The sequence below is a fragment of the Muscardinus avellanarius genome, assembly GCF_963383645.1.
Source record: "Muscardinus avellanarius genome assembly, chromosome: 2".
Classification (NCBI taxonomy): domain Eukaryota; kingdom Metazoa; phylum Chordata; class Mammalia; order Rodentia; family Gliridae; genus Muscardinus; species Muscardinus avellanarius.
Genome location: NC_137787.1, coordinates 100701280 through 100716363, shown reverse-complemented (window position 1 = coordinate 100716363; position 15084 = coordinate 100701280). Strand labels below are relative to the sequence as shown.

At 38.9% G+C, this 15084-nt stretch overlaps 1 protein-coding gene across 1 annotated transcript in view; it reads left to right on the top strand.

Moving 5' to 3' along the window:
- The window catches only part of MGAT5 (alpha-1,6-mannosylglycoprotein 6-beta-N-acetylglucosaminyltransferase), a gene marked incomplete at both ends in the record, with an annotated part of 233475 nt that overhangs the window by 81164 nt on the left and 137227 nt on the right, over nt 1-15084 (top strand). The window contains 4 exons of the mRNA XM_080689223.1: nt 1421-1492; nt 3108-3269; nt 6020-6189; nt 9770-9904. Of these exons, the coding sequence (XP_080545349.1) occupies nt 1421-1492; nt 3108-3269; nt 6020-6189; nt 9770-9904 (539 nt within the window). The remainder of the gene's footprint in view (nt 1-1420; nt 1493-3107; nt 3270-6019; nt 6190-9769; nt 9905-15084) is intronic.

Genomic DNA, 15084 nt, shown 5'->3' with positions numbered 1-15084 from the left:
TCCCAGGAATTAGACCACAGGCCTCTAAGGCAAGTTATTATTTTCTTTTTTTATGAGTAGAAACAATTTCAACTTTTTTACGAGGAGTGTTTGGGAGTCTCTGAAGTCATTCATAAATATCGTAAAGTCTAATTTTACACCACAAGAAGAAAAGCGAATATTGCACTTTGCCTATCCAGGGACTCTGCCCTCTCCTGAGCCCAGCTGCCCTCAGTTTACTGCTTTCAGAATATTTGCAGTGGCAGATGGCTTTATGCAAATTAGGCCAATTATTTTTGGTCATAGTAAAAATCACCTTGCATTATGAATAATTTTTAGATTAGTGAAACTGACATGTTTCTTTGAAAACTCTCCCAGGCCCATAGGCCACACCGTCTTGTCTGACTGCTCTGCTTGCCCACAAGGCTCTCATTCCCCACGCAGCCCAGTCATCTCAGTGCCCCTCCAAGACGGCCCCATTCTGTCCAATTTTGTATGGCCACCTGACCATGGAAGCATTATTTTCAGTATCTGATTATTACCCAGCTTTAGTAATCTCATCATATATCAGTAATCTCATTATATATCAGTAATGGGTAACATTATTATTTTGAAATTTTTAGGTATTTCAGAGGGGCCAGTCATCAACATTACTCGATGTGTTTTTCAAATATTTTCTCTACTACAAATTATGAATATGTCTAATTGTCTTTGCTAACGTTTGTTGCTCTAATTCCTATAAAATCTGGCATTTGTTTTCCTTTCTCTTTCCTCCTCTCTCCAACTTTCCAGACCCCCATATATTGACAAAATGATCTTTATCTTCTAGAATGATTTTTCTTTTGTCTCTTCCTCCAATAGGTTTTACCACCTAATTTCTTGAAGTAGTAAAGTGAATAACTAGAAAATGAGAGAAGCCTTAACCAATTAGCCTTAAACTATCAGTTGTATTCCTAGTTTTCAAATAAATGACTGAGTTCTGCAGCTCAAATGCCATCCTGTTTCCTTACCAGACACGCCACAGCAGAAAACCAGTCATTCCTGTCCATTTGCTAAATGGCCACAGAAGCGCTTAGGTGTCTTTGGTCTCCTGGGGCGGGGCCCAGATTGTTCTTCTCTAAGACCCCCTCTCTGTCTCTTACAGAATCATGAGGATTAAATGATGAAGAAATCAGTCCCTGTAGAGTACTTTGAAGGACAGATGTCAAGTGTCATCACGTGCTCCTTTTGACCCTTGCTCCTTGCTGGCTGTCATTTTCCCTGACGTTTCTCTGCAGATGGATCCCTAGCACTAGTTAAAATCATGAGGGTTTTGCTTACAATATTCCACATCAATATAGTATTCATTGTGTGCCAGGAATTGTTCTCAGAGCTTTGTTTTTACATCAATCCATTCAAAGATAAACCAGCATACTTAGTGTTGCTGATTTATGTTTTTAAGGTTGAAAATTGGTGTCCTCATTTACCTTGGAGAGCAAAAAATCCCTATGAAGAAGCTGATCATAATTCATTGGTAAGTGATTTTGGAAAATTCTTCCTAGACTTGTGCATTTAGGTCAAATGCTAATGGATTGACGTAGAGTCTTTTAGAAATCCCACCAGTAATCTGAGCAGTATTCAACTGAGGAACTTCTGTCACTGATTCGATGGTATTCCAAGTGACCAAACCAGCCAATCACTTAGCAGAGATCACTGAGTGTCCCCCAGTGATGGACTATGCACGGGAAGAAGACCTGGTGCCAGATGAGGAGGCCCTGGGTGATCTAATGAAGGGGATGGTTATAAATAATGACGATTCCTGTCAATGTGTTTGAATGCAGGCCAGTAGGGATTAATGAGAGGGAGGCGATGTCAGCCTACAGAGGTCAGGGTAGATTGCACAGAGAAGAAAATGTTGAAGCTGAATTTAAAATGATGGGTGTTTCTGTGAGGTTGGAGAGAAAAGGAGTGATGTCTCATGTGAAAGTGCATGCTTGTTATTGCAGACCAAGGCTTTACAGGATGAGGCCAGATGGTTTGGTTGGGTTGGGTTGCAGGCGAGATTGAAAAAGTAGGGAGGGGACTGTGAACAACTCTGTGCCACCTTGAGAGCTTAGGTCTTTTATTCTTTAGACCAGGGAATCAGCAAACTTTTTCTTTAAAAGACCAGATAGTAAATATTTTCATCTTTGCAAGCCATGAAGTCTCTGTTGCAGCTGCTGCCATTCTTGCCAGAAAGTAGTCATAGGCAATATGCAAATGAGGAGGCATAGCTATGTGCTAATATAACTTTATGCACACAAACAGGCAGTAAAGAGCCTTGGCCCTGGGGCCATAATTTGCTGGCCAGTAATATAGACCATGAAGACCTTGAGACATTGCCTAGTCTAGGAGGGAGTTAAATGTTTAAAATGAACTATGCTGACTGTTGAGAGATAGATTCAGTATATTTGAGGTGCTCTGTGAAATAAATACTGGTATAACATTATTACATTTCTTTCTTCCAGTCATGAGTTGTATCCAGCTACATGATACTGAATATTAGGGAAAATATTCTTCCTGAGTTTTAAATCATTCTGACCTGAATTCTAAGTTGTATTCATCTGTGGTAGAAAAGCAGTATCCCTGGCTTTTAAATTCCTTAGAAAATAACAAATTTTTGTTGGTTTGGACTGGAACAAAACTAGCAGATGAGCATTTATTTTCCCATTTTACTGCATGGGCAGAAAGAGAGGCTCTTTGGCAGCCCGCATAATATTGGGTAGCCCGTTCAGTTTTCCCAGGAGTCTGCTGCATTGCACATCTAGGTGGCAGAATAAATTTCAACACAGAGAATGTCAAGGTACATTATACATACTCCTTGTAAAGTTATATTTTAACATAGCTCAGGGCTTTGCAAGGCTGTGCTGCCTTCTCTCAATTTCTAATTTTTAATGATGTCCCTTGCAAGAGATCAGCAGTCAAGGGCCTTTGCTTCCATCTGCCGTCCTGGGACCTACAAGTTAAAGCTGTGTTGTAAGACAAGACTCACTTCTGAAGCCTGGGTTTAATTGATGAGGTCTTTCAAGTTTTCAAATGGCATATCACGAAAACCATTATGCTTTCTGGCTTTTTATCTGCTGTTCATTTTATTAAATTTCTGTTTCTAGGCGGAAATTCGTACGAATTTTAATAATCTCTATAGTATGATGAAAAAGCATGAAGAATTCCGGTGGATGAGACTGAGGATCTGGCGAATGGCTGACGCGTGGATACAAGCAATCAAATCCCTGGCAGAAAAGCAAAATCTTGAAAAAAGAAAGCGGAAGAAGGTGAGTTTCTCTTTAATTCAGTTTGTTGAGATGCCAGTATTCTTTTAAAAATTGGGTTTGCTTGGAAACAAGACTAAGAGAAATGTCATGACTCAAATGATAATCCCTGGTGAAGATCTCAGCCTCCTGTATGGCCCTCATTGGGGTTTTCTTTCCTACAGTACTCTGATTTAGCAGGGACCAGTACACTTTTCATGGATGAAGAAGGCTTAGAAGATGCTATATGCCATTAGTGATAGACTAAGCAACATGTCTTTGGGTTAACTGTTCTGATTTCACAACTGAGCAAAGTGGACAGTTTGTCCCCACATGTTAAGTGAGTTGAGATTTTTTTCTAATCTGCCTAATTAAATATTAATCAATTTACTTATTTATGGTACTGATGACTGAACCCATGGGTGCACACTCCTGAGGCACACCTCCAACTCTTTTTTTTATTTTGAGACATGATCTTATTAAGTTGCCCAGGCTAGTCTCGAACCGGTGGTCATCCTGCCTCAGTGCCTTCCAAGTCAGTGGGATTATGGGTGTGTATAACTGCACCTGGCCTATTTATTATCTGTGAAAAAGAACATATACATACACTTTGCAAAATCCCCAGTCAGTTTGTGGGTCAATTTTTCTTTGATTATTTGGATTAGTTAAGATGGAAAGACCAAACTTTGTGGTACCTGTGAGTTGTGTATGGGAGAGCATGAAATGAAATACAGAATGTTTCTATATAGCCTTATGGAATAATCTTCAGAATGTATTGTTAGGTACAGAATAGCATGCATTATTTTCAAGAAACAAAGAGAATTTTTATCTACATGTAGATCCATATGCATGTCGATCCATTATACACATGTATAATGTATAGATAATGTACTATGTTTATTGCTCATATTTTATAAAGTGAAAGATAAACCACAAACCTAAAAATAAAGAAGATGTATGGTTTTGATGGCTGTGTGAGTATTCTTAATGCTACTGAACTGTATATGTTCAGATGATTTTGATATTAGCCATATTTTACTACAATAAGAAAAATATGCCAAAGGAGAGGATGGGATAGAGTAGACAACAGAAATAGAAGCTAGACTCCTCTGAATATATCTTACTTTGAAACCAGTTTATATAAATATGAAAATCAATGACCAAAAAAAAAAGCCATACCTAAATGCCATAAGGAGAGTAAATAAACTAACTATATATCCATCCAGTTCCCATATGAGCCACAGACTTTTCATAGTGTCTTTAGAACACAGTAAACCAAACATTTCTGAAGGAGTATCACAGAAGAAAATATTTTAAACACTTTTTATGAATCATGTGGTATGTGAAAGTGTTGATAGTCTCATTCTGAATTCATTGTGAATATTGAGATACTACAAATGGCTGATTATGTTCAGATCTTTGAGCAGTGGGATTTTCACTTCGAGAGGGGAAATAACCAGTGTAAGGTGAATAATATTATGTAAAAACATTACAATCCTGTGTTTGAATTGGAAATGCCAGTAAGAAATCATGATTTGTTTTATCTTAGAAGAAAAATTTATTTCCCAGCTAGGGCCACAGAAAAGGCTTTCAAATAGTGATTCATTAGAGTTCCTTAAGCCTCAGACTTTGATCTCCAAATGTTATTTCCACTAGGTGGTATAAGAGGTTCTTGGAAAAGTGGCTCATTAAGGTCTGAGACAGACATTGTAAAAGATGAGCTTAGAACATCTTACCATAATCCAGGAGCTGACAAGCTATCAGAAGCTTCTAGAATTGTGTTCAAAGAATTGAGGAATCAACTTGAATGGCCTCCCACTGGCCAAGGTGGGATAATTTATAGTCAATAAGGGTAATGACCATGATTTTTTGAAACATTAAATATGCTTTATCCATGATTTCATAGTATTTTTTAAATGAGGCCTCATGGATCATCACTAAAGTACACTAAGTTAACAAATTTGCTATTCTGAAACCTGGTGAAGGGAAGAAATCAAATATTTCTCAGGCTTCTTCTATAGCAACTGTACCTCAGTACAATCAAATAGCTAATGGGAAACAGTCTGTCTTTATGGATCTATGCTGACTGATAAATAAAAAGGAATGACAGCTATCACTATTTTGGATCTCCCAACTGGGTTGATGGGTCAAGTTAGTGATCATCACTGGCTGCTCACATCCTGTAACAGACACCGAGCCCTTGTTCCCACCAACATAAGTCCACAGCACTACCTATGAAGTACTGCCAGAAAAACTAAATCTGATTTTGATCTTCAGAGCTAATTGCTAATTTGCCATAAATACAATGGACAGAATAATCTCTCCTACAGTACCTTTGGGATTGCAGTCAGTACCATCCAGAGGAGTATCAGAGGCTGTCATGTCTACTTTTCTATAAGTTTGAAATTTTCCATAGTAAAACGTTGAAAATTTTCCAGGTATGGGAAATAGCCTGATATTGTTAAGATACTCTATTGTTCTGGCTAACTTTCCTTTAATTCTGATTCTACAAATGTACCCCACTTTTAAAAAGCAGAACAGTTTATTCTTTGTGCTCATTGCCAAACTAAGGAGAGTAATGATTCTATTTTTTAAGAAACAAACAATTATCTTCTTTCTTCCTTTGCATCTCCTAGAAAAATGGCACACCCCACCTTGAGACCTCACGGGGAGGTGAAGGTGGCGTCAGAACTGGCTGGTGGTCTTGCAGTGCGTGCTGTGGGCCCCGTGCTTCCTTTCATGGAGTCAGCGTGTGCCTCTCCTTTGTTTTGCAGGTCCTTGTCCACCTGGGACTCCTGACCAAGGAATCTGGATTTAAGATCGCAGAGACGGCGTTCAGTGGTGGTCCTCTTGGTGAATTAGTTCAGTGGAGTGATTTAATTACATCTCTGTACTTACTGGGCCATGACATTAGGATTTCAGCTTCGTTGGCTGAGCTCAAGGAGTAAGGAGATTACTTTTCAATTTTAAAATCAGAATATAAAAAAAAGAAATTGTAAACTCTTTAAGCCCTCTATTAGTGTGTAATTTCTTGTGGAGGAAAATGAAAGTGATAATTCACTAAACAGGAGATAAGAAGATTATTTTCAGGAACTAAATACATACACTGTGAAAAGGATAATATGTTTTCATTGTAGCTACAGGCTCCTGAGGCTTCATAAATGAATGCCAGAAAATGCAAACTAAGAAGCTTATTCTTTGCTCTTACAGGTGCTTCCAACATCTGCAGCACAAAACATTATTGACTTTCCTAATTCCCTGTCTCTTGCTGAAATTCATACTGCTCCCCACTCAACATCAAGCTTTCTAAATCTTAAAACAGGGCCGGTTCCTGTTTATAATTTAATTTGGATGAAATGAATTTACTGAAAGCCCTGAACCAATCCTTTTTCAATTAGCCAACTTTCAATGTAGGCTGTTAATTCTTACTGGGTCTTCTCTTTCATTAAAATTTGAATATAGCTCCAGCCTACTTTGAATCTCTTTTAGATTAACACAGCTGACCAAGGAGGGACACTGAGACTCCTTTGCCCTGGGGTAACTGCTTGTAGGGATTTCCTACCAAGCTGCCCAGCATCATGTTGCAATGTTAAGTAATTACAGAAGAAATACCTTGAAGGAATGTTCTCGAGATAGGAGGGAGGGGTGTTTAAAAAATAGACGTTTTACCCTATACCTGCTATAACATTTCATGTAAGGCACTGATGTCAAGGGAGGTATGTGTGTTATATCTGAGGTCCACACCTGGTTGGGGGAAGCATATTGAGATGAAAGCAATGTCAGTACAATCATATCAGCTATCATTTGTTAATGGTTTCCAGGTGCTGAGACTACGTTTTAATTTAATAGTATCAACAATTATGATAGCCATAATAGTGATGATGACTATTAATAGTCAACCTTTGCAGACCATTTACTGTGCACCAGATACTAAGCACTTCCTGCATTTTCTCTTATTTCTTATTTCCTCTTTAGCACTAGAAAGTAGATATTGTTGTTATCTGTATTTTAAAGATGAGGAAACAGGTTCAAACCAAAACAAGTTTTCTGAGGTTTCATAGCACATGGCAGAGTGGAGATCTGAGCCCTGTGTCTGACTTCAGAGCAGCCCTCTTATCCATAGTCTTCCATTGCTCCTTTTAAAGTTAGGTAAACCTGAGGCCTTCTGAACCCTTAATCATCTCTCCAGTGTCTTGAACAGGCTGCATCCTGCTGCCTTCCTCCTGCTTGCTTTAAAACATGTTGGGTGCGCAACCTTTAAAGTGAACACATTTTTACATTTCCCGGTCTCTCATTTTGGGCCTTCTGTGGGCTCTTTTTTTGGTACAGGGCCTACAAAGATGACCAGCGTGTGGTTAAGGAGCTGCCAATCTTTTGATAATTGCAGCTAATACATTAAATAATAATTATACTAATTACAATTCTATTAGGGCTAATTGAAGTGGAGATGCTAGCATGGCAGCACAGGGAATGCAGATAACTGTGTCATTTGCCACCGTTAGTACTCAGTCCGTAGCATACTCCTACAACTGTTGAACAAATGAGTGGAGGAATGAATGAGTGAGTGGCTGGCTGGCTGGGTGGGTGGGTGGATGAATAAATAAGCAGAGTACTGTGGAAGTACGAGGAACAAGAGCTGCCCAGCAACTGAGGAAAGGCACACTAGACATTTAACAGGGAGAGACATGAGGGTCAAAGGAAAGTCTATAGTCTGCGCACACTGGGGTCAGGGCTGTATGTGTTTTATTTAAAAATAGAATGAAAATAGAAAACAAAAGGGACTTCAGGGGAAGAGGGAGAAGTAATGAAGGAAGCACTTCTACTCTCATTAAAACTCACCAAGTGCTATGTGCATGTACGTCACTATCACTGTGAACAGCATTATTTCGTCAGGCTATAATGTGCCAAGAATAGTATAAAAAATATATACCCAGGAAAAATAAAAGCCAAAAGGGACTTCAGTCAAATGATCAAAGAAACTAGTAGAATAGTGGAAAGGAGCTGAGGCAAGCAGTAGGGGAGAAGGAAAAACCAGGCTGTAGAGGGGAACAATTCAAGTAAGGTCATGTCCATCTCTAGAGGCACCACTACCAGTCCCATAACTGTACGGGAGGGAGGAAGTGGGAGCAGGGTGGGATACAGAGGGAAATATGCCACATGATGTTTGCATGTATTTATGTATTACTTTCAATCGCACTATGATATGTAACTACAATATACCAATAAAGTAAATTTAAAAAGATAGTTATGGAAGCCACATAGAACAGTGGTCCCCAAATATGCCTGCACATTAGAATCACTTGGAAATCTTTTCATTTATTTTTGTAAGTTTGGGGGAATTTCTTTAAAACCTCCAAACACTGATACTTCCCTAACTAAATCACAACCTGTGTGAGTAGGACGCAGCCATATCATTTTGTGATGCCTCCAGGTAATATCATTATACAGAAAATTTGGGAGCTATTGGACACAGAGCCAAGGGGTCAGCAAACTATGAGTGGGCCAAATCCAGCCTCCTTCTGCCTGTTTTTGTAAATAAATTTCAGGGAGCAGGACCACACCCATTGTTAGGCATTGCCTATGGCTGCATTTAGCCTACCATGGCAGAGTGGAATAATTGTGGCAAAGAATGAGCAGCCCACAAAGTATTAACAGAGAAAGTTTTCAAGTTTTCAGGAAGAAATTGATTATATGGTACTTGGCTTTTTCAAAAACTCAAGAGAAGAGGGAGGAGGGTGCCTGAAGTGCTGGGGAGGGTGGAGCTGTAGATCAGAGGCCTGTGTATGACTCGTCATTGGAAGTAGGCTTTTCATAAAGTGCTGAAGGAATATGGTGGGACATGAGCAGGGCTGAGAGGCAACGATAACAACTGGCTTCTAGATACATGCAGGATGCTTTGTATGTATTCCTACATGTGAAGCTGGCATGCTAGTTAAGGATCTTGGCCTTTCTTTTTGAGTGCTTGCAAGGGTCTACATGGAAAGGTAGGTCAGTGGGGAAAACAAAACTAATGAAAAAGTCGAAGCCATGGCGCCAATTCTACAATGCTGTCAAGATAGATTTGACATAAGAGGAAGAGAAAGAGAGAAGAGAGCAACACTGGAGAGAGAGTAATTAGTACTCTAGAGGCTAGAAATCGAACAGATGTAGAGAATGGGAAAGTCCGATAAGTAGTAATAAGAATACCATCATCTTTGTGTTTAATTATTTTTTCCTGGCCAATTATGAAAAGAAAAAGAGAGATTAAATAATCTGTCTCAGGTCTTGGAGCTGTTGTTCACTAGAGGTGGAGTCAGACCCACCTAGTTTTCCTTGATTTCAAAGGCTGTATTCACCACCATTTGGTTTTGGGGGAGTCAGAATTGGGCCTCTGGTTTGGCCTTGATGGGTGGGGAAAATTGAAACAGTCAACAGAATTGCCAGAGCCATGTCTTTTGTAAGAATTTGGGGAATGGATTTTTGTCAAAATTGGTACCTCAAAGTAAATGGTTTCTTTTCTTCTCTCTTTCCTGCCCTTTGTCCAGAATTATGAAGAAGGTTGTGGGAAATCGATCTGGCTGCCCTACTGTAGGAGACAGAATCGTCGAGCTCATTTATATTGATATTGTAGGACTCGCTCAGTTCAAGAAAACCCTGGGACCATCCTGGGTTCATTACCAGTAAGTGCTACATACTGTTAACTTAAATTTTTAGTGATAATCCCCCCCCCTGCTACCAAGGATTTCATAGTTGTAGAAAAATAGGATTAAATATTATCTTTTGAACTGTATGGAATGTGTTTCTCATTTCTAATTGAAATTCAGATTCTTCACAGTGCCTGTCTACTTCCTAGTGCTATTAATTATTTTCATTGATGTCTTGAGAATAGAAAACCAAGTGTCCAGCCTCCTTTTTACCCTCCTTAATACCTAGCATTCTTTTCTCAGTAATAATCTGTATTTAGCCAAATAAGGATTATGATAAAATATGGACAATGCCACTTCTGTGGCCCTTAGGTTTGAGAGGATGGCTCATTTCTCTTGCCTCGTTTGTCTCTAGTATTCTTGTCACTGAGAAGGAAAGCCAGGGCGCCTTGTGTAAATGCTGAGTTCTTGCACTTCTGTAGAAAGTGTGTGCTTAGAGTGACCACGGTGCTTATGTGCTCTGTGCACAGTGTTTATTAGTAGAACAGCTCAATGTTTCTCTGGATGTGGGTTTGGAATCATGATATGGTGTTAGAAATGATTTCACATGGTCCACAAACATAGCATTAAATATAACATTGAACTCTAAAATGAAATTTAATAATTTTTCAATTTTTTTCTGTCTTTTTGAGAAAATGCTACTGTATCTCCAGCACTTTTTTTTACACTTGCATATATATTTTTTAACAAAGTGAGAGTAGCTGTGTGCAAGCCTTAAGCAAACAAAAGCAGCTATTTTGTTTTTTGGTTTTTGCTGTACTGGAGGTGGAACCCAGGGTTAGTCTACCTCCAAGCGACACCCCTAGCCCTATTTTTTAGCCTTTATTTTTGAAACAGGGTATCACTGAGTTGCAAAGGGCCTTGCTGAGTTGCAAAGGGCCTAAGTAGCTGAGGCTGGCTTCGAACTTGCACAATCCTCCTGTCGCATCCTTCCAAATGCTGGGATTACAAGCATGTGCCACCACACCCTGCTATTTTCAATTTAATAATTATTATTTTGTTTAGTTTTGCAGTGCTGAGGGATGAACCTAGAGCCTCGTGCATGCTAGGCAAGCACTTTACAACTTAACTACTTCCCCAACCTCTAATAATACTTTCTTAAGGTGGTTTTTTTAAAATCACCTTTTGTTTATTGCCATTGATATGGGCTTTTATTTATGATCTATAAATTTTTTCAAATAAATTTAAAGGGTGACTAAATTTAAACAAAAATTATATATGAATAATGTAAATGGTACACCAATCTGAACAAAAATCATGAAAGCTACGTAAACACATACCGATGACAGTAAGTACTAACCTACAGTTGAACCAGCTTACTAAGAAAATCTTAAGATTTTTCAATTAGTACATCAGAGAAATTTTCTGTGTCTTTCCTTTCTGTTCCGACTGGGTAAATAAATGTTTTGATGTAGTATTCTAGCCTAATCAGTAAATGAATTTGAATGACCTAAGTCTTTCCATTTCAGCTTAGTATTATTAACTTGAATATCAAAAGTCATGTCATATTGAAAGTCCTTTAGAAGTTAGATTGAAGCCCAAACTGAAAACACTAAGAATCTTCTAAAATACATGGAGGGGAGGGATCCCCTTTGCCTGTAAAATTTTCTTGCATGTTGTATTTTTTTCAACAGCAGTGATTTTTCTCACTGAACTATGAAATATTCATAGAGAAGGGATTAATGAAATATAGACTGTTATTTTTCCTTCTCTGCAGATATAGTTTTATTAAAAGAAAAAAAAGCGAAATTAAAAACTTGTTTTGAAACAAGGCTAGCACTTTACCTTTTATATCATGTTTTTCCTGTTTCTTGGTGTGTTTTCTTGAAGTCTTCATGAATCCCAGGCCATTACATTTGTTCTTGGTTATGTGAAAATAACCATCCTTCTTCTTGATTAATAAGCCACATAATAAATGCAATTTTTTAAGCTACAGCCTTAAGGAAAGAAAAACAGAGCAGTTGTTTTCTGGCATTTTGTGAATAGCAGACATCTGGAAAATAGACAAAGACACTGGTCAGTGGGGCCTCTCTGGACACTCATGCCCTTGCCCTTAAGAAGGGCTGCTTGGATGGAAAAAATACTCAGTGGTATAGTTTAGGGCAATTAGGAAGGGCGATGCTCTTATTAAAATGGTTGCCATTGCTTGGTCTTCAGTTCTTGTTGGATGAAAAGGCACTATCTCGGGTCCTATGGAAGAGTGTGATGTTTATCTGCTTTCCTTAATAACTCACTGGTCTGCACTAGCAATATCAGCCAGCTGAAGGTCTGTTGGTGACCTGGCCCTCCCTGCATGTTTCCTGGTGTGACCAAGTGAAAGGTTCCATTGAAATGCCAAGCAGGTCCCCTAGGAAGCTTTTTTCCCATTTCTTTGCTCTTTCAAAATTAGAAGTTGTCAGGGCTGTCTGTATTAATCTTGGTTGATGGTAGATGGTGTGAACTGCATTTCATGTATTTTCATCATCTGATCTTCCAATTGGGAGCAAGCCCTTTGGGCCAGTTGATCTTTGGAAGATATTTGTAAATTCTATCCAATTAGCATAAGGATCTAGGAAATTCAATCAAACATTTATTAAATATCAACATGTGACTAATATTCTGCTAGATATTGTGAAACTCATACCCCTTTTGCCTCTTATGAGACTTTTGCTAAACATTGAGAACATACAAGATAGGATGATGTAAGCAAGACATGAGGTGTTTTTCATCAAACTCCATACTGGAAAGTAGGTTCTTGCAGGGAGCTTGAGAGCATCTATCCCTAAGAAGTGTAGCTGAGAGCAAAGAGAAGGTTCCTGGAGCATTGCTGCTGAGGTCTGTGTTAAGGAGAGCCAGTGGCCTCAGGCATCCACACAAATATCTCTGTTAAGTCATCAGTCTGTTTCTGATTCTCCAGACATACAACAGGCATCGGAGAGATGGCATAAATATTGACACAAACCCAGTTCCGAAACAGACATAGAACATGATTGAAGAAGAAAAGCTATGCTGTCAAACCTCCCTTATAAGAAAGGACAATCTTCTGTGGTTTGCAAAACAAACCCATGCAAGCTGAAAACGAGCAACACCTAAGCTAGACTCCCAAGTAAAATGATATGGAATACAATTCCTGGGAGATGTTCGATCATTGTTGCCTTCTCTAACTTATAAGTTAGAGCATCCTCTAACTTATATGTCCACCCTGTACTGAGTGGAAGTTTTTAGAAGTCAGGCCTCTCCCAGACAACTTTATTCATTGGGATTTACTCATTCAAATTAAAAATAGCAAGAATAAAACTCTTGAGTTAAAGCCAGACGTGGTGGTGCATGTTTGTAATCCCAGTACTTGGGAGGCTGAAACAGGAGGATCCAGATTAGTGGCTAGCTGCAGCTACTTAGTGAGGCCCTCTGCAACTTAGTGAGACCCTGTTTTAAAATAAACTAGAAAGCCAGGCATGCTGGCGCACGCTTGCTTGGGAGGTGGAGAAAGGAGGATCGCACAGGTTCGAAGCCAGCCTAACTGGCTTAAGAGACCCTGTTTCCAAATAAAAATATAAAAAATAGGTGTCTAGGAGTGTAGCCCGGAGGTAGAAGGGTTCCCAGGAATCCCAGTACCACCAAAAAATAAATAAATAAAAAATAAAGTATAAAAATATAGGGCTGGGGTGTAGATGGGAGATAGAATGCCTCTGGCTTCAATCCCCAGTACCGAAGGGGGGGACAGCTGGGTGTGGTGGTCTGCCCTTGTACTCCCAGCTTTCGGGAGGCTGAGACCAGAGGATTGCGGTTCGCAGATAGCCTCACCTACTTAGTGAGGCCCTCTGCAACTTAGTGAGACCCTGTTTCAAAAAATAAAGAATAAAAATAGGACAGGGGGTATAGCTCGGAGGTCAAATGCCCCTGGTTTCCATCCCCTGACCCCCCCACCCCCACACACACAAAAAAAGATAGAAATCATCATTAAACTCAGAGCACGAGAGTACTATATTGTTATCGAGTACTAAAGAATTCTTGGTTCTTTACTTCATATTATATCATTTTATATTTCTCTTTGTAAATGTAAAAACTATATTATATCTATTTTTAAGTTCCAAAGTTCCTATTGAAGTTGCAAGAGAAAATAGCAAATTGGAGACTTTTAAAATCATCACTTTAACTCAATAAAGCATATATTTTTAAAATTTTATTTTTCTTTTTATTTAATACATTTTTATTGAAAATAAATGGTACATTTAAACTGTACTTGGTGCCTCCCCATTTTCCCTTCCTCCCTCCCAACAATGATTGTCCAGGGTAACCATGCTATATTCATACTTTTACACATATTTGGATGTAGCCCCTCATTAATCAAGTTCAGCCTTCTTCCTCTCCTATCTTTCCATTCAAACTTTGCTGAGATTCCTTTCCATTATCTGGAGTCCCTCTGGTATCCCCTATGCTCCCTAATTTGGGCATATTAGAGGAAAGATATGTCCCTTATTTTTCTGTGCTTGGCTGATATCACTTAACATAATGCTCTCCAAGACTTTCCATCTCTTGCAAATGACATGATTTTGTTCTTTATAGCTGAATAGACTTCAATTGTGTGTATTTCCCATAATTTTGCAATCCATTTATCTGTTGATGGAGACCTGGGTTGGTTCCATATTTTGGCTATTATGAATTGTGCTGCTATGAACATAGGTATGCATATGTTGCTATAGTTCTCTGATTTCAACCCCTTTGGAAAAATGCCCAGGAGTGGTAGAGCTGGATCGTATGGTGGATCTATTCCCAGTTTTCTAAGGAATCTCCACACAGATCTCCATAGTGGCTGAACTAGTTTGCACTCCCACCAACAGTGTAAAAGAGTTCCTCTTTCCCCACATCCTCGCCAGCATTTGTTGTTATTTGATGTCTTTATGCTTGTCACTCTGACTGGGGTTAGATGGAATCTCAGTGTAGTTTTGATTTGCATCTCCCTGATGGCAAAGGATGTAGAATATCTTTTCATGTATCTATTGGCCATTTGCATCTCTTCTTTTGTAAAGTGTCTATTCAATTCAATTGCCCATTTCTTGATTGGGTTGTTTGTTTTGCTAATGTAGAGTCTTTTGAGCTCTTTGTATATTCTGGATATTAGTCCCCTATCAGAATGGTGGCTGGTAAAGATCTTCTCCCATTATGTAGGCTTCCTC